Source organism: Culex quinquefasciatus, chromosome 3 (genome assembly GCF_015732765.1).
Source record: "Culex quinquefasciatus strain JHB chromosome 3, VPISU_Cqui_1.0_pri_paternal, whole genome shotgun sequence".
Lineage (NCBI taxonomy): Eukaryota > Metazoa > Arthropoda > Insecta > Diptera > Culicidae > Culex > Culex quinquefasciatus.
The window spans coordinates 126,585,045-126,608,478 of NC_051863.1; the positions used below are offsets into that span (position 1 = coordinate 126,585,045).

Below are 23,434 nucleotides of genomic sequence, written 5' to 3' on the forward strand. Positions count from 1 at the left end.
AGAAGCACTCTGCAAAAATCTATATGCAAAACTAATAGCATCAATCATGATATTTATTCCAGTGTAGATGTGGTTAACCAGCTACCGCTGAAGAGGCAAACCTTACAACGGAACATCACTACGAAACAAGCTTTTTCCAACGGTGCACTTAAATAGCCAGTCTCCACAAAACGCTAGGAATCATTTTGGTCCGGAAAGTCCTCTTTCTGGCCATGTTTGGCAGTCGAAATGCAATGAGCGGACAGATCCTCCAAAACAGTCATATTTCAAACCAACAACAATCCTAGAAACGGCAACGGCCTCTTGTTATTAATTTCAAACACAAGGTTCAAATATGTTGGTGACAATACTGAGAAACAAACCGGAGTAGCTTGGAGGAACATTGAGAAACTCTCGTTACTCTGGGCAAAATTGAGGAACTCTTTTGCTCACTGAAATGCCCTTGGAAGATGGCGTTACGAATTAAAAATCTGGATACTGAAGGGTGGTTCACATCTGTCCTGACCTAGCGATCGAGAAATTAAAAGTGAGAGTGTGTGCGTGCAACATGGAGTTAAACTCTACACTGGTAAACAGCATTACACTTTTTTCAGTTCACTTTTACACACTTGTATGGGATTTTTCAGTTCAAGTATGATTGCACACTTTCGTGTAATCATACTTGAACTGAAAAATCCTATACAAGTGTGTAAAAGTGAACTGAACAGTGTGTAATGTTGATTATCAGTGTATGAAAACCCTTGGTAAGCTTCACAGCAACTGCACAGAAAGTTTAACCCCATGTTGCGATTTGACAGCTCGATAAAGCTTTTTAACCTAAATATGTATTGTTTTGTGTAAAAGTGTTTGATAATAATTTTAGATCACATTCACCAAACAATCCGAATCCTCTTTTCGAACCAAACCAACTGATTGTTTCGAATTTTCTAAACCAAAGCGTCATCACACTAACCTGTCAAAAAACTAAAAAAAAATCTTAAAAGTGATGAGTTATGAGTTTTTCTCATAATTTTTAGGGAAATCTTTAGCAAATCGTGCACTAAAATACCAAAATGTCCCGACAGAATACTCGCCTCGATACAAAGAAAGTGGTGAGTAGTTGATTTCTTTAATTATTCTGATATTTTTAAGGATAATCCTTGTCAATGAGTCAACCCGCAAGAGTACAACAAAAACAAACAAAATTGCAATGTTTGCCGGATCGTTTTCATTCTTAAAAATCTTCGGTCGCTCCGTTTTTAAAGTGCACTTTTCTTCATCTGTCTCTTTCTTGTACTTTTAGTGCATCTTTTGAGTGAAAATTAGGAAGGAAAATTTGTTAAACTAGTGGTGGCAGATAAAAAGGGAGGATACAATCTAGAATGCAGCCAGAAGGGGCGGAACGCAAAGGAAACATTATCATCAAAATGGAAGGAACTGGTCCGGAACAGCAACAGCTCCAGATTGCCAGTGGCGGCGGTACCCCAATCCAGGTGCTTCAGCTCAACCAAGCCCTGCAAGATCCAGCAAATCAGCAAATGTTGCTGCAAAGTCTTCAGCAGCAGCTCAACGCTTCCGCTGGCCAACAGATGCAAGTTGTTCCGTTAAGTTCGCTGTCCACCGGCGGCCAAGGCCTGGTCATGCCGACGCAAACAATCCAACAAACGACGACCGCCCAACCCCAAATGCTGCAGTTCACGCTGGACGGGGGCCAAACATTCCTGTACCAACCGGTCCAGCTGTCGACGGCCGAGGCCACCCAGAACTTCAACATCAACGGGAACATCGTGCAGCTTCCGCCGAACCAGGTGGGAACGGCCGCGGGTGGCGCCACCACCGGACAAGTCGTAATGTTGGCCTCCGGACCCGACCAGAACGGAATCGCTACCGTTCAAAGCCAACCAGCGGCGGCGACCTTTGCCCCGGCACCGGTTCCAACCGTCCCAGCCACAGCTACTCCGTCCCCGGCTGGCAACGTCACCGCCCCGGCGGCCATCAACGTGGCGGAAGTGGCCGCCGCAGCCGTCGAGTCCGAGGAGGAGCCGCTGTACGTGAACGCGAAGCAGTACAAGCGGATTTTGAAGCGGCGCCAGGCACGGGCCAAGCTCGAGGCCCAGGGCAAGATCCCGAAGGAGCGGCCCAAGTATTTGCACGAGTCGCGCCATCGGCACGCGATGAACCGGGTGCGCGGGGACGGAGGGCGCTTTCACACGCACGGTGGCAAGGAAGAAATGGAGTAACTTTTTGTGCGGGAGTTTTGTGTCTGTGTTTGTGTGAATTCGATGAAATGTAATTTTACGTAAAATTTATGTAAGGAATAAATAACTTTTGATGCGACAAACTGAGTTATTTTTGCTTCAAAATGATGATTCTTTTTTTCTTTTATGAGAAATCAATATTGGTTTTATTTTGGGAATAATTTTATTATTTTTTATGGTTTATATTTTTTATTTCGCTGAAATTGGCAAATCCTCATGAAATTTTTGCAATTGTCCATATAAAAAATCACTCAAAATGTTCAAAAATCGTTACCCAACCAAAAAATTCTCAAGTTATCGGATTGATTTAATATCTTCGACAAAGTTGTAGATATTAATCGAAGAATTCAGGAAAAAAAATTCACTCTCAAAAATACCCATTTTTCGTCACAGCGTTCACCCAACAAATAAATCACGCAAAATTACAATATTTTCGAATGTCACTTTATTCAGGTTTTTAAGTGAAGATAACGTTCGAATGGTGAACGTCCGAAATGTCAGAACCATGCAGTAGCACCAACATTAAAAAAAATGTGGCGGTCATTCCATTACACACTTTTTTCTTAATGTTGGTAACACTGCGTGATTTTGACATTTCGGGCGTTCACCATTCGAACGCCATTTTCGCTAAAATATCTGGATAAATGTTTGGATAAAAAACGAAAACAAAACTTATTACTTAGAAAAGAAATTAGAGAAAACAAATGTGGGAGTTTAAAAGCGAGAAACGTATTAATAAGCAATGTTTTTGTTATTTTAGCTGAAGCCGTTAATCATTATAGGAAATTTGGTAATTAGGAAATTAAGAAACTAGGCAATTAAGAAATTAGGAAAAGAAATTAGGAAATTAGGATGTTAGGATAGTAGGAAATTAAAAAATTAGAAAATAAGGAAATTAGGAAATCAAGAAATTATTAAGTTAGGAGGTTAGGAAATTTGGAAATAAGGAAATTAAGGAATTAGGATATTAGGAAATAAGGAAATTTGGAAATTGAGAAATTATAAAATAAGGCCGGTACAAATGTTTAGAAGTTTTTCTTAAATTCTTAAATTCTGATATTCAGAGTGCATAATTGACAAAGGGAGCGCGTGGTCGTCAAAATATTCGGAGTGAAAAGATTTTTTTTGTGTGTGTGCCTTTTGTTTCGCATTTTTGTCGTGTATTGTGTGCTGCGAGGAGAAAATTGCCCACTGAAAATGCAGCGTCATCAGTGCATAATTGGCAAAGGGAGCGCGTGGTCGTAAAAAATATGCGGAGTGAAAAGTGATTTCTTTTGTGATTTTCAAAGCCCTTCCTATATCATCGTTGATCGGAAGGCACGGCGTCGGGTGGATTGTGTTTAAATTTTTCGAATGAGGTTTTATTTTTTTGTGGTGAAAAAGCCATTTCTATATAATGAACGAAAGACGCACCGACAATTTGGATCGTTGAGTTAATAGTGGAGCAAAATAACTGTGTGTGAGTGAGATTGTGTGTTAACCAGAAAGACCTTCCCATAGCATCGTTGCTCGGAAGGCTCGCCGACGGGTCTGTTATGAAAGTCCTCCCCATAGCGTCGTAGCTCGGGAGGCATCGAAAAGCCAATACCTTATCCTACTAACCCAAAAAAAATTAATCACGTGATGCTTGAAGGAGATGCTGTGGATTCAACGGTCTCAAGCGGTATTAACAAGTATATAGCGAAAAACTATGTGCTTGATGAGTCTGCAACTTCAACTATCGGACTAACATTCCTCCCTTTCGTTGAACTGCAGGCTTCTTGGGAGGGCGCCGGTATTGACTAATAAAGTAGAGATCTTCAGAGGTTAAACAGTGAACGGATGGTTGGCTCCCACTGATCATTTTTGATTCATTGTTTAACTTCAGCTGATCTGTCAATAACGGAGTAGCAGCTCATTGGCAGTCAACCATGCTCATGCTCAATTCTTAAATTCTGAAATTTTTAAATTCTTTAGTTCTTAAATTTTTAAATTTAAATTGTTAAATTTTTAAATTTAAATTGTTGAATTTTTAAATTCTTAAATTCTTCAATGCTTCAATTCTTAAATCCTTAAATTCTTAAATTCTTTAATTCATTATTTCTTTAATTCCTTAACTCTTTAATTCTTTAATTCTTCAATTCTTTAATTCTTTAATTCTTTAATTCTTTAATTCCTTAATTCTTAAATTTTTTAATTCTTTAATTCCTTAATTCTTTAATTCTTTAATTCTTTATTATTTAATTCTTTAATTCTTTATTTCTTTAATTCTTTAATTCTTTAATTCTTTAATTCTTTAATTCTTTAATTCTTTAATTATTTAATTCTTTAATTCTTTAATTCTTTAATTCTTTAATCCTTTAATCCTTTAATCCTTTAATCCTTTAATTCTTTAATTCTTTAATTCTTTAATTCTAAAATTGGACCTGTAAAGAAAAGAACGGCAGAAAAAAATGCAGAATTGTTAAATTCTTAGGTGCCACCATTTTTTGTCACCATCCAGAAAATCTGATAAACTGTGGAGCATTTTTGGAGTCATATTTTAGGTTAGAGAAATTTTAAGAAAAAAATAATACAAAATTCTGGTTTCGATTTTTCTGAGTGACACTTTGGCGAGGATCATCGAGTACGAATTGTATTTTCATTTTCAAATACTTGCTTTTTTCATAAAAATTGAAATTATTGTTAAACTCTTTTGTATGTTTGCCGCAAAATTATTTTTTTAAATATTTCGCGCGGATTTGTTTTTCGACTTCTCCGTAACAACCCTGAATATTGTTTGATGTTATTGTAAAAACTCAGTTAAACAATTGAAAGTAAAATCTCTTTCTTAACACGAATTCTCGTCCATTCCAGAACTCCGAGCTGCTCACGCTCACGTACGGCGCGCTCGTGTCCCAGATGCTGCGCGACTTTGAGAACGTCGAGGACGTGAACAAACAGCTCGAACGCATCGGCTACAACATGGGCATGCGGCTGATCGAGGACTTTCTGTCGCGTACCAGCTCGCCCCGTTGTCTGGACATGCGCGAAACGGCGGACAAAATCCAGCTCGCCTTCCGGATGTATCTGAACGTGCAGCCAACGATCTCGAACTGGGCCGCCGCTGGGGATGAGTTCTCGCTCGTGTTCGACAACAACCCGTTGACGGAGTTTGTCGAGCTGCCGCAGGACTACCAGCAGCTGCGCTACAGTGCCATCATCTGTGGCTGCATCCGGGGAGCGCTGGAGATGGTCCAGCTGGAGGTGCAGTGCCGGTTCACGCAGGACCAGCTGAAGGGCGACGCTAGCACCGAGATCCGGGTCAAGTTCATCCGACGGCTGGAGGATGCCGTGCCGGCGGGAGAGGACTAATAACCCTCGTGCGGAAGGAAAGCGGACCGGTAAGCATTCCACACACAACCAAGGACGCGAAAGGGACACGCACGGAGGGGCAGATTTGTAATGTGTTTAAAATTTATCGATTTAATAGTATTTATCAATCACTCAAGCGGAAAAGGCTTTCTCAACTTTTGAAAGAAATTTCCCTGGATTTTTGGCTTTGAGTCAACAGCTAGTTATAATGCTTTTATTGCGATAGTTTTTATTTCTCTTACTCATCCTAAAAAAAGCTATCAAAATCATCACACATTGAAGCGTAGAAAGGCTAAAGTTTGTTCGGAAAATGGCTCGTTCCGAGCTCAACTTGGGTTAGTTTGAAAGTTAATAACGAAAACATATTTATTTTTCAAATCTTGCTGCTCACAGTTGCACTCACGTGACTTAATTTTGGCGAACAAAATGCACGAAACGCACACACGATTGATGAAGCTTTTCTCGCAAACAAAATAAATAACCCTATTTAGTAACATTTCTTTTCCCTCTCCACTTCAATATTCACCTGGCTATGCCAGGCAAAATTGCTCGTTTCTTACAGTAGTATACTTAAAAAGTTAACCTAAAAACAAAACTGAAAACAGAAGAGGAGTTGCGTTGCGAAACCTAAACAAAACATAACATATTGATTGACCACTGTTCGCTGAACTGAATAGCAGAGAATCGAATTCTTTGTTTTTGAATGTTTGAAAAATAAGGTTTGTTGGTGAAAAAAGGACAGCGCAAAAGCCATTCCCAAGTAGCATCGCTACTTGGAAGGCACACCGGCGTGTGAATCGAATCAGGTTTTTACACTCAACCCCCGGTGGTTGGTCACTTTTTCGTTTGACACTTTTTTAGTTTGTACCCCGTTGGTTGGTCAAAGTCATACTAAAAAATGACGAACTGTCACTTTTTACACGACGCTCGCGCACACTATCAAAACAAACGTTTGGTAGTGTGTGTGTGTGTGAACTCCGTGTAAAAGGGGTGTCAATCTAAAAAGTTGACAACAGTTGGATTTGTTTTTTTCTGTGGTCTGAACTTTATTTTTTTATTTATAAGGAAAGGCTTAAAAATCTTTCGAAAAATGAACTTTTCAAGTCGACCTCGTAGACCCACCTTCACGTACTCAGAATCAAATTGAGCAAATGAGTAAATGTCTGTGCGTGTGTATTTCTGTCCGTCCGTGCACCGAAAAAATGCATTCGATTATCTCCGGACTGGCTGAATCGATTTCCGGGCAGACGGTAATAACAAAACTCATGCCACTTCAATAACAAATACTGTTAAAATAACAGAAAGTGTTATTCACAGCCCACAACAGACCCAGGGGTCGTTAAAGTGGAGTGCTATGCTATATGTTATTCAGAGTGGCCACTCAAGTCGGGAAATCGGGAAAGTTGGGAAAAAGTTGGGAATTCGCCAAAAATCGGTAAAATGTCAGGAATTTGTGATTTTTTGTCAAAAGTCGGGAAAAGTAGGGATTTACAAGCATACATGTTTGAAAATTATTTTTGAACTCTTGAATAATTGCGTAATATTTCGTACAATTTTCAAATTAAATTCATTCAATTCTGCTTACATTAAATGTTAGGTTCTTTTCACTATTTAAATAAATTTGAGAATGAAAAGGCTATTTAAGACGTCCAAAACCTCTTTTTTCTTTTTTTTTTTTGATCTTTTAAAATTAATATCGGATACTTTTAGGAAACTAACTTTCATAATATGTTATATGAGAGCAATTCTCTGAGATTTCGGTCATTCGATTTTTTTTTTGTATTTTTTAATCCGGCTGAAACTTTTTTGGTGCCTTCGGTATGCCCAAAAAAGCCATTTTGCATCATTATTTTGTCCATATAATTTTCCATACAAATTTGGCAGCTGTCCATACAAAAATGATATGTGAAAATTCAAAAATCTGTATCTTTTGAAGGAATTTTTTGATCGATTTGGTGTCTTTGGCAAAGTTGTTGGTATGGATATGGACTACACTGAAAAAAAAATGATACACGGTAAAAAAAATTTTGGTGATTTTTTATTTCACTTTTTGTCACTAAAACTTGATTTGCAAAAAAACACTATTTTTATTTTATTATTTTTTGGAATGTTTTGGAGGACATAAAATGCCAACTTTTCAGAAATTTCCAGAATGGGCAAACAATCTTTGACCGAGTTATGATTTTTGAATCAATACAGACAATACATCTGATTTACAATGTTAGAACATGAAACATTCGTGAAATTTTCCGATCTTTTCGAAAAAAATATTTTCAATAATTTTAAATCAAGACTAACATTTCAAATGGGCGTAATATTGAATGTTTGGTCCGTTTGAAATGTTAGTCTTGATTTTAAATTTTTGAAAATATTTTTTTCGAAAAGATCGGAAAATTTCACGAATGTTTCATATTTTAACATTGTAAATCGGATCTATAGTTGCTGAGATATCGACATTAGAAAATGGTGGGTTATTTGGGTGAGACTTAGAAAACATCAGTTTTCCTGTTTTTTTACCTTTGCATGGCAATATCTCAGTAACTATGGGTCGTATCAACAAAGTTCAATAAAGCAAAATATAGAAGATTTTCTCAGCATTTCGAAAATATTTTTTTCATAGGTGGGCAAACATGGGCACTATTTAAAAAAAATGAAAAACTGCGACTACTTTTAATAAAGTAACCTAAAAATGGTTATAACTTGAAACGGTGCACTTTATCAAAAATTCACTAAAGTACTTTTTGATTGCTAGTTCGATTTTACATCAAAAAATGAAGTTGAAAATTTTCTGCGACCGATATTTCGATTTTTTGAAAAAATCTGTTTTGATTCAAAATATCATAACTCGGCCAAAGATTTTTTGCCCATTCTGGAAATTTCTGAAAAGTTGCCATTTTATGTCCTCTGAAACATTTCAAAAAATAAAAAAAATTAAAAATAGTGTTTTTTTGCAAATCAAGTTTTAGTGACAAAAAGTGAAATAAAAAATCACCAAAATTTTTTTACCGTGTATCATTTTTTTTCAGTGTAGTCCATATCCATACCAACAACTTTGCCAAAGACACCAAATCGATCAAAAAATTCCTTCAAAAGATACAGATTTTTGAATTTTCACATATCATTTTTGTATGGACAGCTGCCAAATTTGTATGGAAAATTATATGGACAAACTAATGATGCAAAATGGCTTCTTTGAGCATACCGAAGGCATTAAAAAAGTTTCAGCCGGATTAAAAAATACAAAAATTTAAATTAAAGAAAAAAGACCGATTCCGTAGAGAACTGATCATGAATCAAATGATCTTGTTTTAATTTTTGTTTACCAAACAAGAGGTAAAGTTATTGAAAATTGTTTCATTTGAATATTTTATAAAAGATTCCAACTTGAGATTGGCAATTGTTTTTTTAATATAATATTTTTATTTTTTTAGCTAAATTCATACCGTAATTTCAAAACACATAACCAAAATGTTGCCCTTGAACTTTTTTGTGAGAATGTATAAATTTACTATTACTTAAGAGATGATTATTCAGTTATTAAATCTAATCACTATTCGTTTTGAATGAAAAAATTGAAAACCTTTTTTACGTTTTGAAAACATAAAAAAAAATAAACTGCAATAAATTGATTCCAAGAAGCTGCAAAATTATTTTATGAATTTGTCTCTTCAAACATTTCTCTTAAAATAAGTGAGATCTTATCAAACTGAATTTTTCATTAAAAAAATCAGTTAAATGCTGACCACTAGATAAATCAAACATTGATACAAAATTTAAAAAAAAAGAACTTGGTGGAAAAAAAACTAAAGCGAATTCTTAGATATTTTTCTAAATTTTTTGAAGGACTTACAACAGCAATCATGTTGAAGCGTTCTTTGATTTGAAATTCAGTTCAGTTAAATTCAGCTAGGTATCTTTAGCTTTTTGACATTTCCAGTTAAAACGAAGTATCAAAAACTATACGTTGGCCAATATAAAAAAAAAACGTTGTAACTTTAAGTATTGATGAGATTTTCATTATTTTTCAAAGATAGTTCTGAATCAAAATAATGAGCATCCATTTTTTGAAGTTTTTTTTTATGAATTTGTTGTTAAGTTATGAGTTTACAAAAATGGTCAATAACTTGATTTGTTTAATTATACCGTCAGTGGGGGTGACATTGGGTCTGAGGGGTGAGATTGGGTCAAAGTGATTTTTTACGGATTTTACCTTTTTCAGGTTATTCTCAATGAAACTGAATTCTGTTAAAAAGGTCGTGTAGGGGACATCTTAAGATGACTTCGCTGAAAAAATCTCGTTTCTAGAACAAATCCTGTTATTTTGGCAGATGTCTAAAGTTGGTGTACGTTTTTGGCCAAAAATGACCTCTCGAAAAATCATTTTTCTAATATTTTTGTTAGCATTTCTCGAAAACTACCCAAATGTTTGAAAATCTCCACTTCAAACATTGTAGCGTGTCAATACAATTCCCTCGAACAAGAAACGCTGTTGGATGACTTGTTTTTACCATATCGTTGTATTTGAGCATCATTTTAGTTTCATTTGACCCAATCTCACCCCTTAGAGGGGGTGAGATTGGGTCAATTTTCAAACAGTTGGCATTTAAGGTAGTGTTAAGGTGAAGCCGTTGATCATTTTCGAAGAAAAATGATCATCACTCTAAAATTCTCTGTATTGAATTCAATTTAACGAATTTCTGTACCAAAATGAATCAGCATGTGTCGGTTGTTGCCTTCTTGAAGCCACTGAAAGAATTTTTGGTCTAAATCAAATGTATTTAAAAATTTATATAATTTTGTGGTACAATCATTGACGTCCTAGTTGGCAATCATTGATTAATGACGATTTCCATAACTTTACAAGGAATGGGATAATCGTTACCAAAAGGAATCAGCATGTGTAGGGCACTATTCTAAACAACTTGTAGAAGGAATTTTGTCAAAATATTGATAGCGACGCATAATTTATAATAATAAGAAATGTCTATTATTTGAGCTTTCTGGAAAAGTCGGGAATTTGAAAATGGGATGGATGGAATCTTCTTGAAAAACCTTTTTTGCATAAGAGTTTAACAACAGTTTATGTTATCATAAGAAAATTTGTTATTGGTTTGATAGTTGTTAAAATAACAAAAAAATAATAACAAAGATTTGTTCGAAGAATAACTAAATCTGTCATGTGTCTGTTATAACAATAACAGTCCCAAAAAAAATCGTAGCGACTAATAACAACTATTGTTATAAATAACATAATATGTTATCGGCAGAGTATTTTAAAATATCAAAAAAAAATATTCCCAAGTTATTTCCGTCTGCTCGGGTTTGGACCGTTTCGGTCTCATTCCCATAAGTTCCCATAAGAGTTAATTAGTTAATGTTATGAAGTTTAGAAAAGTACTCCAAAAGCTATGATAAACAACCATTTTGGCTAAAATTCTGAAGATTGTCGAAAATGTGGTTTTTGTGGGAAAACCCGTCTTGTTATATAGTTTTAGAAAGATATTTGAAAGACCTTTTCAATGAGCCTAAAACATCGACGATCTGCATGATTCGAAATCCGGACACTTAGTACCATATTATTTTTGTTATAGCTGGCAAAAAATCACGTAATAAGTTGGAAATGTAGAAATATCATCAGGATTTAGTATAAACAGTCAGTTTTAAGAGAATGCATGCAAAATATGTTTTTTCTAACAGTTTTTCATCAGAATTTGAAAATTAAAATGACTTGTTGTGCTTCGAATCCCGGACACTGTTAAAAGCTGATTCGAAATCCGGACACTTTTGCTTCGAATTCCGGACACTCGATTTTGCTTATAAATCGCACAAATTTGGACTGAAATGTTAGTGAATGGCATTCTTTAGGTCTCAAATAAGCTGTTAACATCAAAACTATCGATAGTTTATATAAAAAATGGCTAGAATTTAAGAAAATCAAAAACATACATTTCTGTTTTGCCTTCCCGGTGCTTCGGACGCCTATGAAATATTTCCGTTGAAATGTTTCGCATTTTTGGTAAACTTATAATTTTATTTTATTTAATTGTTTTGGCATTAACTACAGCGTTCAAACAAACTTTAAATGAAAGTTGATGTTAGAATTCATCAAATAACACAGTTTTGACATTCATAATGCGAACTTATATCAAAATAATTGATAAAACAAGTTAAAGTGTCCGGGTTTCGAAGCGTCCGGGAATTCGAATCATGACGTTATTAGTACTTAAGTGTTATTTATATTTTTTCTAGGCCGGATCTCAAATATTTCGATAAAAATGATGCTATTAAGCTTCCCGTCGTTATTTGGATGAATGATCTGATAATCCTCTCAGAAGTTATGAGCACTTAAGTGATACTTTAGCACAAGGATGATCGAAAAAAATAATCGTTCAGTTATTCGAACAGTGGTCTCAAACATAAAATTACAATATAACAAACATAAACATCTTAACTCTACCTGACTGGATCTTTCTGCGATTAGCATCACGCTCGTAATGGCACACACGTGTTTCGGGTTTTGGTCTCGCTAATTGGCTATGGCACTGCCGACGCCGCCGCTATGACACCGAACCAGATTCGGCTGCTGCGTCAGCACCTGCTTGAGCGTTTCCAGCGTCTTCAGGCAGATCACGACGCAGCATCCCTTGGCGACACCCTCGGTGGGACCACTGCAGCTGCAGCCCTGCTGTCGCAGCAGGTTCGTGAACAGATCCAGCGGGGAGGACGGTTCCGGGGGCTTTTTAGTTGTTGCTCCGCCGCAACAACCGGATTTAGCTGCTGGTGGAGGTGGCGCTGGTACGGACTGATTGCTTTGGTGGAAGAGATTTGGGAAGGTGGTGGGTGGTGGTTCGTGGTGATGGTTCGGACGGCATGGGTTCTCCGGTCCACAGCCGCCGACGCAACCGTGGTTTGGATCGCACTGGCAGTTGACGCAGCGGCAAATGTCCGCGTCTGCCGTAATGTCCTTGAGGGTGGTCTTGATAGGGGGTTCCGTGAATACGCTGACGTTGTTGTTGTTGCCGTCCTGCTGCTGGACTTCCGTGGTGATCGTCGTCGCCGCCGGCAGCAGTCCCTCCATGAACAACTCGTTCAGGATGTTGTCCGTGTCCTGCTGTTCCTGCTTGGCCACGTTCTGCTCGCTGATCTGAATCGCCTCGTCGATCTCCTTGCGGGCATTTTCCTCCATCAGATTCTCGTCGTAGTCGTAGCTATCGAGGAAAAGCTCCTCACCGGCACTGGCCACAGGGTCAACCTCCTCGACAAAGTCCGCCACGTTCACATTAAACGGCAAATCCACATACGACGGAACGCTGGTCGGCAACGCCACACAAGAAGACGTCACCGGATCCAAAGCCAACGGTTTCGTCCCCAGCACCGAAATGTCCACCCACGGAGCGTTAAACTCTTCCTCGGAAGCCAACGCCATCTCCAGAGCTTTAGACTCGTGAAAGTCCACCAGGTTGAACGCCGCTTCCGGTTGGCTGACCTGCGGCGATTCATCCACCAACTCATCCCCGTCGGACTGGCCATCGCTACAGCTGAGTTTGTACTCCTCCTTGACGGTCGGTTCCGAGAGCTCATCCACCACCTTGGCCTTGCGCTGTTTGTTCGTTGATTTGGACGATTTCTTCCGCTCGTGGGTTTTGGTGTGCGATTTGAGGCTGTGTGGCGTGCTGAACGCCTTGTGGCAATCGTCGATGGCGCAGGAAAATGGACGCTCGCCCGAGTGTGTCCGAATGTGAGTTTTCAGGTGGTGCGACGCGGTGAACGCCTTGCCGCACTTGTCCTCCTTGCATCTGGGAAGTGAAAAACACGAGATTTTTTTTCAGTTTGTTTACTTTTTCAAGCTATTCTGATTTTTTTTTGTATTAGGCTTAAAATGAGTTTTGAATATTTTACAGGTGTTGATTTTTCTAACAGTTTCGAAAGGCAGGAATAGAAAACGAGCAATTCTCTATGAAATCAACTGATTTTTGCCTTCCTCACCTTACTGAAGAAAGGCTATAAAATCACTCGAAAAATAAACTTATCAATTAGACCTCCTAGACCCACCTTCATGTATATCTAACGACTCAGAATCAAATTGTCTGTGTGTGTGGTGGGATGTTGATCAAAAAATTGTCACTCGATTATCTCGAGACTGACTAAACCGATTTTGTCCTTTTTGGCCCCATTCGATCCGTCTTGAGGTCCCGTAAGTCGCTATTAAAATTTATGCAGTTTAGTAAAGTATTGCAAAAGTTATGTTATACATTTTCAGAAAGGTATTTGAAAGACCTTTCCAACGCGTCCAAAACATTGAAGATCTGACAACCCTATATCAAAAGCTATAAGCACATAAGTGAAAACGTTGTCCAGATCTATCATGCCCTTTTCAATGAGCACGATTGGAGATCTGACTACCCTATCATAAGTTGTAAGCAAATAAGTGCCCTGCAATATGAAGATCTGACTACCCAATTTAGTGAATAATGAGTCAAATTGATAAAACAAAGAACACTGCCTTTTTTTTATTTTTTTTTTTATTTTTTTTATGGCACCCTTTAAATGTGAGGAAGGCATCAACCATCTAAGGGTGGATTAAGTAACGTTTTTTAGTGTGTGTGATGCCTTCTTCTCTAAATCAATGGAAAAAGCATCCTGTTCGTATTTGATTGCGCAAGAATACATCTGGAGCTTAAATAAAACATTTCAAATAAAGCCGGAAAATATCGCCGTCTTCGTTGATTTTCGCAAAAACCACACTCCGCGCCATTCCAACCGATTTAAGCTGTCTTGAACGCAAATGAAAAGTGATTGATAGGGTTTTAAGAGAAAAATAGTTCGAAGTTTCAAAAATCTAGCCTTCTATTTGAAAAGGTCGTATAAAAACTTGAAATGCGGTTTGGGAGGTCTCGGGACCAAAGAGCCTATGCCTAGGATTCCGAGATTTGATTTTCTAAAAATAAAAAATAAAACTGTGTTTTTCGACTCGCCGGAAAATGACAAAACTGTATCAAACTACAATAACTTTAAAATTTAAGCGATGACCTATACATGTTTGGGTACCCAAATTATCGTAGTTAAAAGATGCAACCGATTTCTTTATCTATATTTCTGAGTTGAACCAGCCTCCGGCTAAAAAACTCGATAATAAAGAATAAAAAAAAAACTATATTTCTAAAAATATGTTTTATAACCATTAACCTTTAAAACATTAAAAAATTATGAAAATTGACGAAAAATAATAAATAAATATGTATTTAGACTTTTAATTTTCGTGGTGGAGATGGGAGCGGCCGGCAATGGACGGCTGTCATGGTGGTGAGAGTCTGGTTCAGGTGGAGTTAGTTCTATTCCCAATTAGGTTTTACAGCGTGACGTCACGAGCGCACCCGCACACACATTTTTACTGAGACACACGTGCAAAAAATGTAAACAGTGCAGCCAAGCTGTCAAATTTCTAACCTCCAAATCGAGTCGGCGTAAAACATAATTATCAATTCCTAGGCAACTTGGGCTTTGACAATCACCACATAACATGGCGAAATCCAGTCTGCAATCCGCTAAAATCACCGTCTCCTAGCGAATCGAAGCGATATATTTAGACTTTTAATTTTTTTTTATTTCAAATGCTTTATAGTTTTATAATTTTGTGAAATTTTAAATTGCCCGTAAAATTTATATGTTAAGATTTGTATTTTTTTCAGAAAATATATAGTTTTATAATCTTAAAAAAATATAATAAAAAAAACATTTTGTTATTTTAAAAAAAATCGGTAAAAATTTGGTGTTTGAACTTTCAGAAATTCGCGATTTTTTTTTAATTCAATCTTTGAACACATCATCGAGATATTCACGATCGTCAGCCGTAATTCGTCGCTGGTAGATAGAGAAATTAGGATCGATGGTCTTAACATGCTAATGCACGACGTGGCTGGAACAAAATATTATAAACCGATTTACCCCATCGGAGATTTATACGTAGAAAGTTGTGGTTTACAGGCCGGGATCAGAATCTACAAATATAAAAATATTCTATCGGTAAAAATCGCGTTTTTCAAAATTTTAAGGTTTTTTTTTAATTTTTGGTACGGAATTTAAATTGATCTGGCCTTATAGGTGGATCGTTCTTTGAAAAAACATGTTTTGTAGCAAATTTGTAGAGAATTCTCTCACCTTTAGAACGCTTTTTAGGGTTTGTAAATCCGCTTTGACTTTCAAAAGATATTCCTCTTTAAAGACAACTATATTTTGGCTGATTTTTGAGTAACGAGGTCAAACGAAGTTCGCATAAAAGACGGATGACTTTCAAGTGGAATATCTTTTGACAGTCAAAACGGATTTACAAACCCTAAAAAGCGTTTTAAAGGTGAGAGATTTCTCTACAAATTCGTCAAACAAAATATTTTTTAGTGTTCAAAAAAATCTTAAAATTTTAAAAACCGCGATTTTTACCGATAGAATATTTTCATAATTATACATTCTGATTCAGGCCCTTTAAAATAAAACTTTCTACGTATAAATCTCCGAAGGGGTATGTCGGTTTATAATGTTTTGTTCCAGCCACGCCGTGTAATGGTAAGAAGGCCGTTGCAAATATTTTTTTGTTGAAGAATTTGTTTCTTGGACACTGACCAAAGTCGAGAAAGTATGGAAAATACAAAAATTGTAATTACAAACCACGGTATTAACACTGGAATAAAAAAAAATTTAACATAATTACATTGGTACATTGGAATTAAAAAAAAAAAAGTTGAGCTCAAACATGATACACAATATTTTTTTCTTCATTTTTAATTTCTTACTTTTAACATGAAATTTGAGTTATCCATTTTAGTCAAATTTGAATATTTGATTGCCTAATAAATGACAAAATGCGTTTTCTCAATACACTCAAACCCCGATGGTTTGACACCAACCGTTGTCAAACGAACGGGGTCAATTTTTTTAATTTGACACCCCTTTTACACAGAGTTCACACACACACTACCAAACGTTTGTTTTGATAGTGTGCGTGAGTGCCGTGTAAAAAGTGACAGTTCGTCACTTTTTAGTTTGCCTTTGACCAACCAACGGGGTACAAACTAAAAAAAGTTTCAAACGAAAAAGTGACCAACCACCGGGGGTTGAGTGTATTGAATTATACTATTTTGGGCGCCGTCTTGAATTTAAAAATTCTTATTTACTTTAAGAGTAAATTAGAAGGCATGCTAATGCTTGTAAATAAGAAAGAAAACTAAGAAAACATTTCTAAAATGAGTTTGTTTCAGAACGCAAATTTACGAAATTTACGTCCACTGATATTTTTGATTGTAAAGCGACACAACTAAATTGTCTGATAATATAAAATATACCTTCACAGCGTGATATGCTACGATATGCTATGCTAGGAAATGTCCCCTACAAAATTCCAACTAGTTCTAAATATACATAAAACTTACTTGTACGGCCTCTCCTGCGTGTGAACTCGCGAGTGCTTCTTGAGATCGCTCAACGTGGTGAAAAACTTGGAACAAACCTGCAATGCAAAATTTCGTTACTAAGAAGAAAAGAAAGAAAGAAAGAAAGTCTTCAAAAACACCAACCTCACAATTAAACGTTTCCCCGTTGTGCAGCCGCTCGTGGGCCCGCAGCCGGTAGCGCGTGTTGAACGCCTTCCGGCACGAACTGTCCGCACAGACGAATGGCTTGATTTTGGTGTGAACACGGACGTGGATCTTCTGGCTGTACGAGGTGAGAAAGGCCTTGCTGCAGCCATCCTCCGTACACTTGAACTTGTACTCACCTGAAACGTTTTCAAGATTTTTTTAAACTATTCAACAAATTAGGAATTATGACAATAGAATTTCGATGAGATTTACCCTAATCCTACATTACGGTGCAAGACATGTTTGAAATTGAAAGTGAGTGTTTATATTAAACCCTTGGCTGCATAGTACTCCGGAAACTTACCCCGGTGAGTCTTCATGTGGGTTCGCAGGTTGCCAACTGTGCTGTAACTCCGGTCGCATCTCTCGTAGTTGCACCGATATCGGCCCAACACTTGCCCGTCAGATCCCTGGAACGGAAACATTTTGTAGTTGGTTCCTCAGCCGTCACATAGAGTCAACTAACAGAACAAAAATAACTTCACTTCTACCAGCAAACGAATCGTGAATTTTGCTTGTGTTACATTTAAATTGTTTTAACGAATCTGTACCAATTGTCCCTGTGTTGTTTGTGTGTGAGTATTTATATTGTTTGTTTTGTCCTGAATGAAATTGTCCTAACCTAACAGTACTGATAGTGTTAAACATGTACAACAACAAAAAATACTGGTTCGTCTTTCTTTTTCAACTAACAAAAGATATCTAGTATTTTTTTTAGAATGGTGTGTACCTCGATTGTGATAGTAGCATGCGATGGCTCTCCTTCTTCGTTTAGAGTATTGTTTTCATAATTACTACAGTTCGAATAAAGTGGAGAGAATAAAAAAAAAACGTAATTGGAAAACGGAGTGTTTTGAATCATTTTTTTTTTTGTATGGTACCAATAAAAATTATAAGAGTTACGATAGGAAAATAGTAACAGAAGTGCTGGCAGAGAATAGATATCAATGGATTATGCTAAAACTGATTAGTTTGGTCGTTTCTAAAACTAGCAACATGAAGCACTTGCACGGTAGTGGGAAGATTAGTTGGAAAACAAAACGGGAAAATAACTATCTCATAGTGTAATTGTTGAGAAAGATGAACTTGTCCGAATTGTAAACAAAAAATACTCGTTTTGATTGTTTTTATGCTATTTTAATACTTTGGATATACAGTCCAGACTCGATTATCCGAATTTTACGATGGTTTGTATGAGACTTCGTATAATCGAATCACAAAAAAAAACATTTTTTTCGTTGTCTTATTTTTGAGGGGGAGAGGGGGTAATATGCACCCCTTAAGGGAAAACTGTGATTTCTCAACCATAACAGCATTACTGTGGAAGAATTTTGTTCGATGTTCTAAACCAACTATTATTCTTCGTCATCCGTGTGAAAAAAGTCTTTAAAAACTTCAAAAACATTTCTGATTCATTTCAAACAACCATGCGAGGCAATATGCACCGCAACAACGGGGCAAAATGCACTAGGTAAAAGCAGTTTTCACTAGTCACCACTAGATGACACCGCTGTTTTTACAAAGGAGCTTCACAGCGGTGCATTTTGCCCCGACTACGTTTTTTGTAGAAAATTTAACTAAAAATGCATTTTTTGATGTTTTTGGACTCATCTATCTACAGAATAATGAAGATTATGGCAAAAACTATCTACCTCAAAACTTACAATATCAAAAAATGCTTTTTACACTGTCCAAAAATCATAATGAAAGTTCAATGAAAATTAGATGAAAACACAACATTTTAATGTTTTGAAAATAACTTAAGCTGATTTTATACTACGAAGCTCAAATTTTTTCAGCATGGTTTAGCAATAATAAGCTTCCAATTTCTATGATTTTTTTCCCGGACAATTGTTATAAATACCAAGAAAAAGAGGGAGTGCATTTTGCCCCGGGGGTGCATATTACCCCCTCTCCCCTATCTGAAATTTCGATTATTCGTAGTGAAATTTTGCCAAGTCTTCGGATAATCGAGGTTGGACTGTATACCATTTCTGATTACCACTGTTGGCGGACAGAGTCATACTGAAGCATTGTTATTGCCTTGATAGACTCTAAATTCCATGTTTCGCCCATATTTAAACTCCAATAAAAGCGTTCGAAACCAAAGCTATCACATTTCCAGCTTTTTTTGAAATTACCCCATAAAATCAATGACCAAGAAGGTTAAACGGGTAGAAAAAAAAATAACAACTACATTTGTGTACAATTTGTCATGAAAATTTAGCAACATATTGTCCAGATACAAATTTTACCAATAGAACAATTTTATGTTTTTGTTTTTTATTATTGAACTCACGACCTTTGGATTGGAAATCCAGTACGCCGCTAGTCGAAACCCAATTTAGATTTACTCTTTGAAGGGATCTGCCTTTGCCGAGCCAGACAGGAATCGAATCCATCACCTTCAGCTTATAAGGCGAACCCCGTAGCCTCACGGCCACGGTAGCTCGGCAAAATTTTTGTTTTATTGTGAAATAGTTAAATATTAGTTTTTTTATATCTGAATTTTTGAATACATATTTGATTTTTTTAAAACATTTTCCAAATTAAAAAAAATCAGAGTTTTAAAACTTTTGAAGTTTTTTTTTTTGAAATTTTAATATTTTCAAGTTTTGAAAATTTTAAGTTTTGAATTTTGATTTTGTATAATTTTGAGTTTCTAAATTTCTGATTTTTATGATTGTTGGAATTTTCCTTTGTTTATTTTTTTAATGTATGAGAATACAGCCATTCCACGTCAAACAGGAAGTCTCCAAATCAAAAGTGCTCTGATTTGGCTCAAATTTGGAGTAGGGGTTCTTTGACCCATATAATTAGACGCGTATATTTTATTGGCGATTAGGGTGCTCCTATCCGAAATAGTTTGGTCCAAAAAATGGCATTTTTCGTCGATTTACGCAAAAAGCACATTTTTCAAAAAAACATATCTCCGGAACGACTGATCCGGATCCGGAAAAATGTGTGAAGGTCCGAAAAAGATAGCTGAATATATGAAATGATCCTATGAAAAATTCATTTGCTTATTTGAATCATACCTGAAAACATGTTTCCCCGATTCTTTGTAATATTTTACATAACATTTCCAAAAATTTCGAATATCCATTAACACGATTCGGAGATATGATTTTTTGAACATAAAAACTGGGGTTTTCGACGTGCCGCGCGCAAAAACGGGAAAATGACGAAAACGGGTAAAAATCTTGGTAAAAATCAACTTTTTTCATTAAAACTGTGATAGCATGAAAATTTCAGCGATGACCATGTTTGGGTACCAAAATTTTCGTACCCAAACATGTTTCGGTCATTGCTGAAATTTTCAGCAACTAACAGCAATTTTGCAAAATGTTGTGCTGAAAACTAAAAGAACTGCTCATGTTTGAAAGAATGCGAAAACTCCCAAAAATTATATAAATAATTTGCTTGAAAAACAAAGAATGCAAAAGCAAACAGAAATAATCAAAATTATAAGCAAAAAATAAAAAAAAAACTGTTCATGTTTGAAAGAATGCAAAAACTCTCAGAAATAATTTAAAAAATATAATCAGTAAACAAAGAATGCAAAAAATACCGGCATTTTTTCAAAATGTTATGCTGAAAATCAAAAGAACTCCTTATGTTGGAAAGAATACAAAAAATATACAAAAAATATGCTTAAAAAACAAAGAATGCAAAAACTAACAGAAATTTATCAAAAATATAAGCAGAAAATTAAAAGAGCTGCTCATGGTTAACAGAATTCAAAAACTCACAGAAATAATTCAAATGATATATTTAAACAAGAATGCAAAAACTCACAGAAATGATTTAAAATTGTTTGCTGTAATTAAATAACTGCTTATATTTGAAAGAATGCAAAAACTCGCACAATTTTTTTCAACTAGATTATTTTTTAAGCGATTGTTTATGCATGTTATAATGCATAAACTTATAAAAATAATATACAAAAAAAAACATTTTTTTTTCAAAAGATTGCAAAATCACCTTTTAGGGACATTATACTTTTTCAAAATATTTTAATACAATTTGTGTCCATTTTATATATTTATTTTACGATTATTTGTCAATTCGGCGAAACGTCCCATGCGGCGAAACGACATTCGGCGAAATGACCTTCGACGAAATGACCGTCGGCGAAACGACATTCAGCGAAATGTCCCGCACCCTTATAAAAGAACCGCGCGTCTCCACGGTTCGTTGTAATTTTACGACAAAAAAAGGAGGCGCGTGGTACATTATTACTTACAGTATTTTCAATTCTTTTTTTTTTAATTAGAATTCACTAACTCCGACACCGCCTGTGCTCAAGTGTCGTCAGAAAGAAGGAAAAGATAATCTAACTCATCGTCGCCGTTCGGCGGAATAAAACCCAACCATCATAGCATGCGCGATAACATAAACAAAAAAGAGAATGTGGAGAGGGGGAGATATGAAGGAAGAAAACGGCTCGCCGCACACTTTGTTGTGGGCGCAGGTGTGTGGGTGGACATAATTAGTGTTTGAACCTGATACACGAGATTTTGGTAGAGTTTAAGCAAAAAGAAAAACTAAAAAGAGACCAGCACACTAAGATTAAGGGGGGAAGACAGAGAACGATTCAGACGGAGTCTTTTGAGGCGGCGCGCGCAGGTTAAACTCAAAAAGAAAAGTGTGTATTTTCAAGTGGAAAAGAAAAGTTAGGATAGGGGGGAAAACAAGAGAGCAAAAGAGATAGGTTTTGAAAAGAAGGAAGAAAATCGCTTCATAAGTACCCTCCGTCATCCTGTTCTTCAACACTCTCAAATTTAACCAGAATACTATTTTCACTGTTTTTGCTGCTGGACTTTTTGCCGGAACCACTTTCGTCGACTTGGACCACCTTCAGTTTGGTCTCACCAGCTGAAGCACCAGGCGCTCCTCCACTTTGGTCCAGCAGCTGGGCGCAACCAAAATGGGAAGGTTTTTCCTCCTCGTCCCCCTCCTCCCCATCACCGTCCAGGTACTGCGGGACCTGTTGCTGGATCACGTCGAACGCATCGATGTCGAACGTCGTCGTACTGTCGTTGATGCAGTCCTGCAGCGTTATCAGATAGCTCATGGTGGCGGAACCTTTCTCTTTTTTTTTCTTCACGCGACGGGGTTTGGAAAATTTTCACTGTCCGTGCACGAATATCGCCATATTTTCACCTTTCCACAATGACCGCACGAATGACACTCGCCCACTCACTCACTGGCTGGATGTTGTGATGGTTCGTGCTGCTGAAACAGGAGCAGAAGGAGGAGGTTTTGGACGTTCTCGTGACAGCTGGGTGAAGGCGCTAGGCAGGAACTTGGATTTTTTGGCAGCATTTTTAATAAGCTTAAAAATTAAATTTGGTTTAAAATCTGTTGCCATGGCATGGCATGCAGTTTATTACATAAGAAATCTAGACTACTTTTTCAAAACCACCTATGCGCCATGGGTTTCCTCTGTACATAGTACCTTTTGAAAAAGTAGATGAGAAATATAAAAATACATACAAAATTAAAATGCGACGCTACTGAAAACATCATGACATGCATCACCTAGAAGCATTTGTAAATGCACAGGAATGAATATTTTAATTCTAAACTTTCTAATTAGAAAAAATAAACAAAAATTTAAAAACCTGAATTTTGTTCAGGCCAAACCTGCAATAACCGGAGAGAGGATTCTGTGAAATGATCATAATTCACAGAATCTACACACCCAAAGTAAAAGACCGAGCAGATATCCCATAGTATCCCATTGAGTGGCTTATATCGACAAAGATTAATGAGCTTCCCCGTTTACCGAGCCATGATGGCCGATACGGAAAAGGCACGATTCACTTTTTCGAAGGTCTTGGGTTCGAGTCTTGGTATCGGATCCTTTTTTTGTTTTTTTTTTTTGAAAATGAACCCATGAGTAAAGTACTCTTGGTAGTTTCGGGAACTATCCGCTCCGTCCGTTCACAGTACCCTTTTACTTGCCTTTTACTACTGAACCGTTCTCTTTATCCTCTCGAATGCCAATGCCCAGTTCTGGGTGCTGGAGTTGGATAAATAAGACGAGTGCTGGAAAAATCTACTTTTGCAATTTTTTGTCAAACTTTTTTTTTCTCTGCTTTAGTTTGGCGTCAGTGTGTTTGGTCAAATCCTAAAATCTTCAACTGCATGATGTTTTTTCAGCTGCATTTTAAACTGAAACGTTGAGCATGACTTTCACGCCATAAGCATTTCCAAAAACTTCAACAT

At 36.7% G+C, this 23,434-nt stretch overlaps 2 protein-coding genes across 5 annotated transcripts; one reads left to right on the top strand and one right to left on the bottom strand.

The window, feature by feature from the left end:
* Positions 1–937: 937 nt before the first annotated feature.
* On the top strand, positions 938–5,709 carry LOC6053707 (trafficking protein particle complex subunit 3). 2 transcript variants are annotated; one of them, XM_001867539.2, is made up of 2 exons: positions 938–1,091; positions 1,283–2,320. In XM_001867539.2, exon 2 carries the CDS (start codon positions 1,362–1,364, stop codon positions 2,217–2,219), a length of 858 nt encoding a protein of 285 aa, XP_001867574.2. In that variant the 5' UTR covers positions 938–1,091; positions 1,283–1,361; the 3' UTR covers positions 2,220–2,320. The 2 variants fall into 2 exon arrangements, with proteins under 2 accessions (XP_001867574.2, XP_038117723.1); XM_038261795.1 differs by lacking the exon at positions 1,283–2,320 and adding an exon at positions 5,073–5,709 and having other exon boundaries at positions 940–1,091.
* Positions 5,710–5,748: 39 nt separating this feature from the next.
* LOC6053706 (metal regulatory transcription factor 1) lies at positions 5,749–22,479 on the bottom strand. Of its 3 annotated transcripts, XR_005278338.1 has the most exons (7): positions 21,952–22,479; positions 17,931–17,994; positions 17,505–17,610; positions 17,138–17,337; positions 16,994–17,070; positions 12,028–13,366; positions 5,749–6,165 (listed from the first exon to the last, which is right to left on the bottom strand). XR_005278338.1 is itself a non-coding variant. In XM_038261793.1 (6 exons), the coding sequence occupies exons 1-6, from the start codon at positions 22,275–22,277 to the stop codon at positions 12,097–12,099; spliced, it is 2,043 nt and encodes a 680-aa protein (XP_038117721.1). In that variant the 5' UTR covers positions 22,278–22,479; the 3' UTR covers positions 11,766–12,096. The 3 variants fall into 3 exon arrangements, 2 of the variants coding, with proteins under 2 accessions (XP_038117721.1, XP_038117722.1); XM_038261793.1 differs by lacking the exon at positions 5,749–6,165 and having other exon boundaries at positions 11,766–13,366; XM_038261794.1 differs by lacking the exons at positions 5,749–6,165; positions 17,931–17,994 and having other exon boundaries at positions 11,767–13,366; positions 21,952–22,081.
* Positions 22,480–23,434: the final 955 nt, after the last annotated feature.

Bases quoted from the DNA above. Each gene is read 5' to 3' on its own strand.
- LOC6053706 (XM_038261793.1), bottom strand. From the start codon at position 22,277: ATGAGCTATCTGATAACGCTGCAGGACTGCATCAACGACAGTACGACG. The intron at 17,611-17,930 runs GTACACACCATT...TTTCCGTTCCAG, and splicing joins ATGCTACTATCACAATCGAG to GGATCTGACGGGCAAGTGTT. The intron at 13,367-16,993 runs GTAAGTTTTATG...TTCACTTCCCAG, and splicing joins ACGCAGGAGAGGCCGTACAA to ATGCAAGGAGGACAAGTGCG.
- LOC6053707 (XM_001867539.2), top strand. From the start codon at position 1,362: ATGCAGCCAGAAGGGGCGGAACGCAAAGGAAACATTATCATCAAAATG.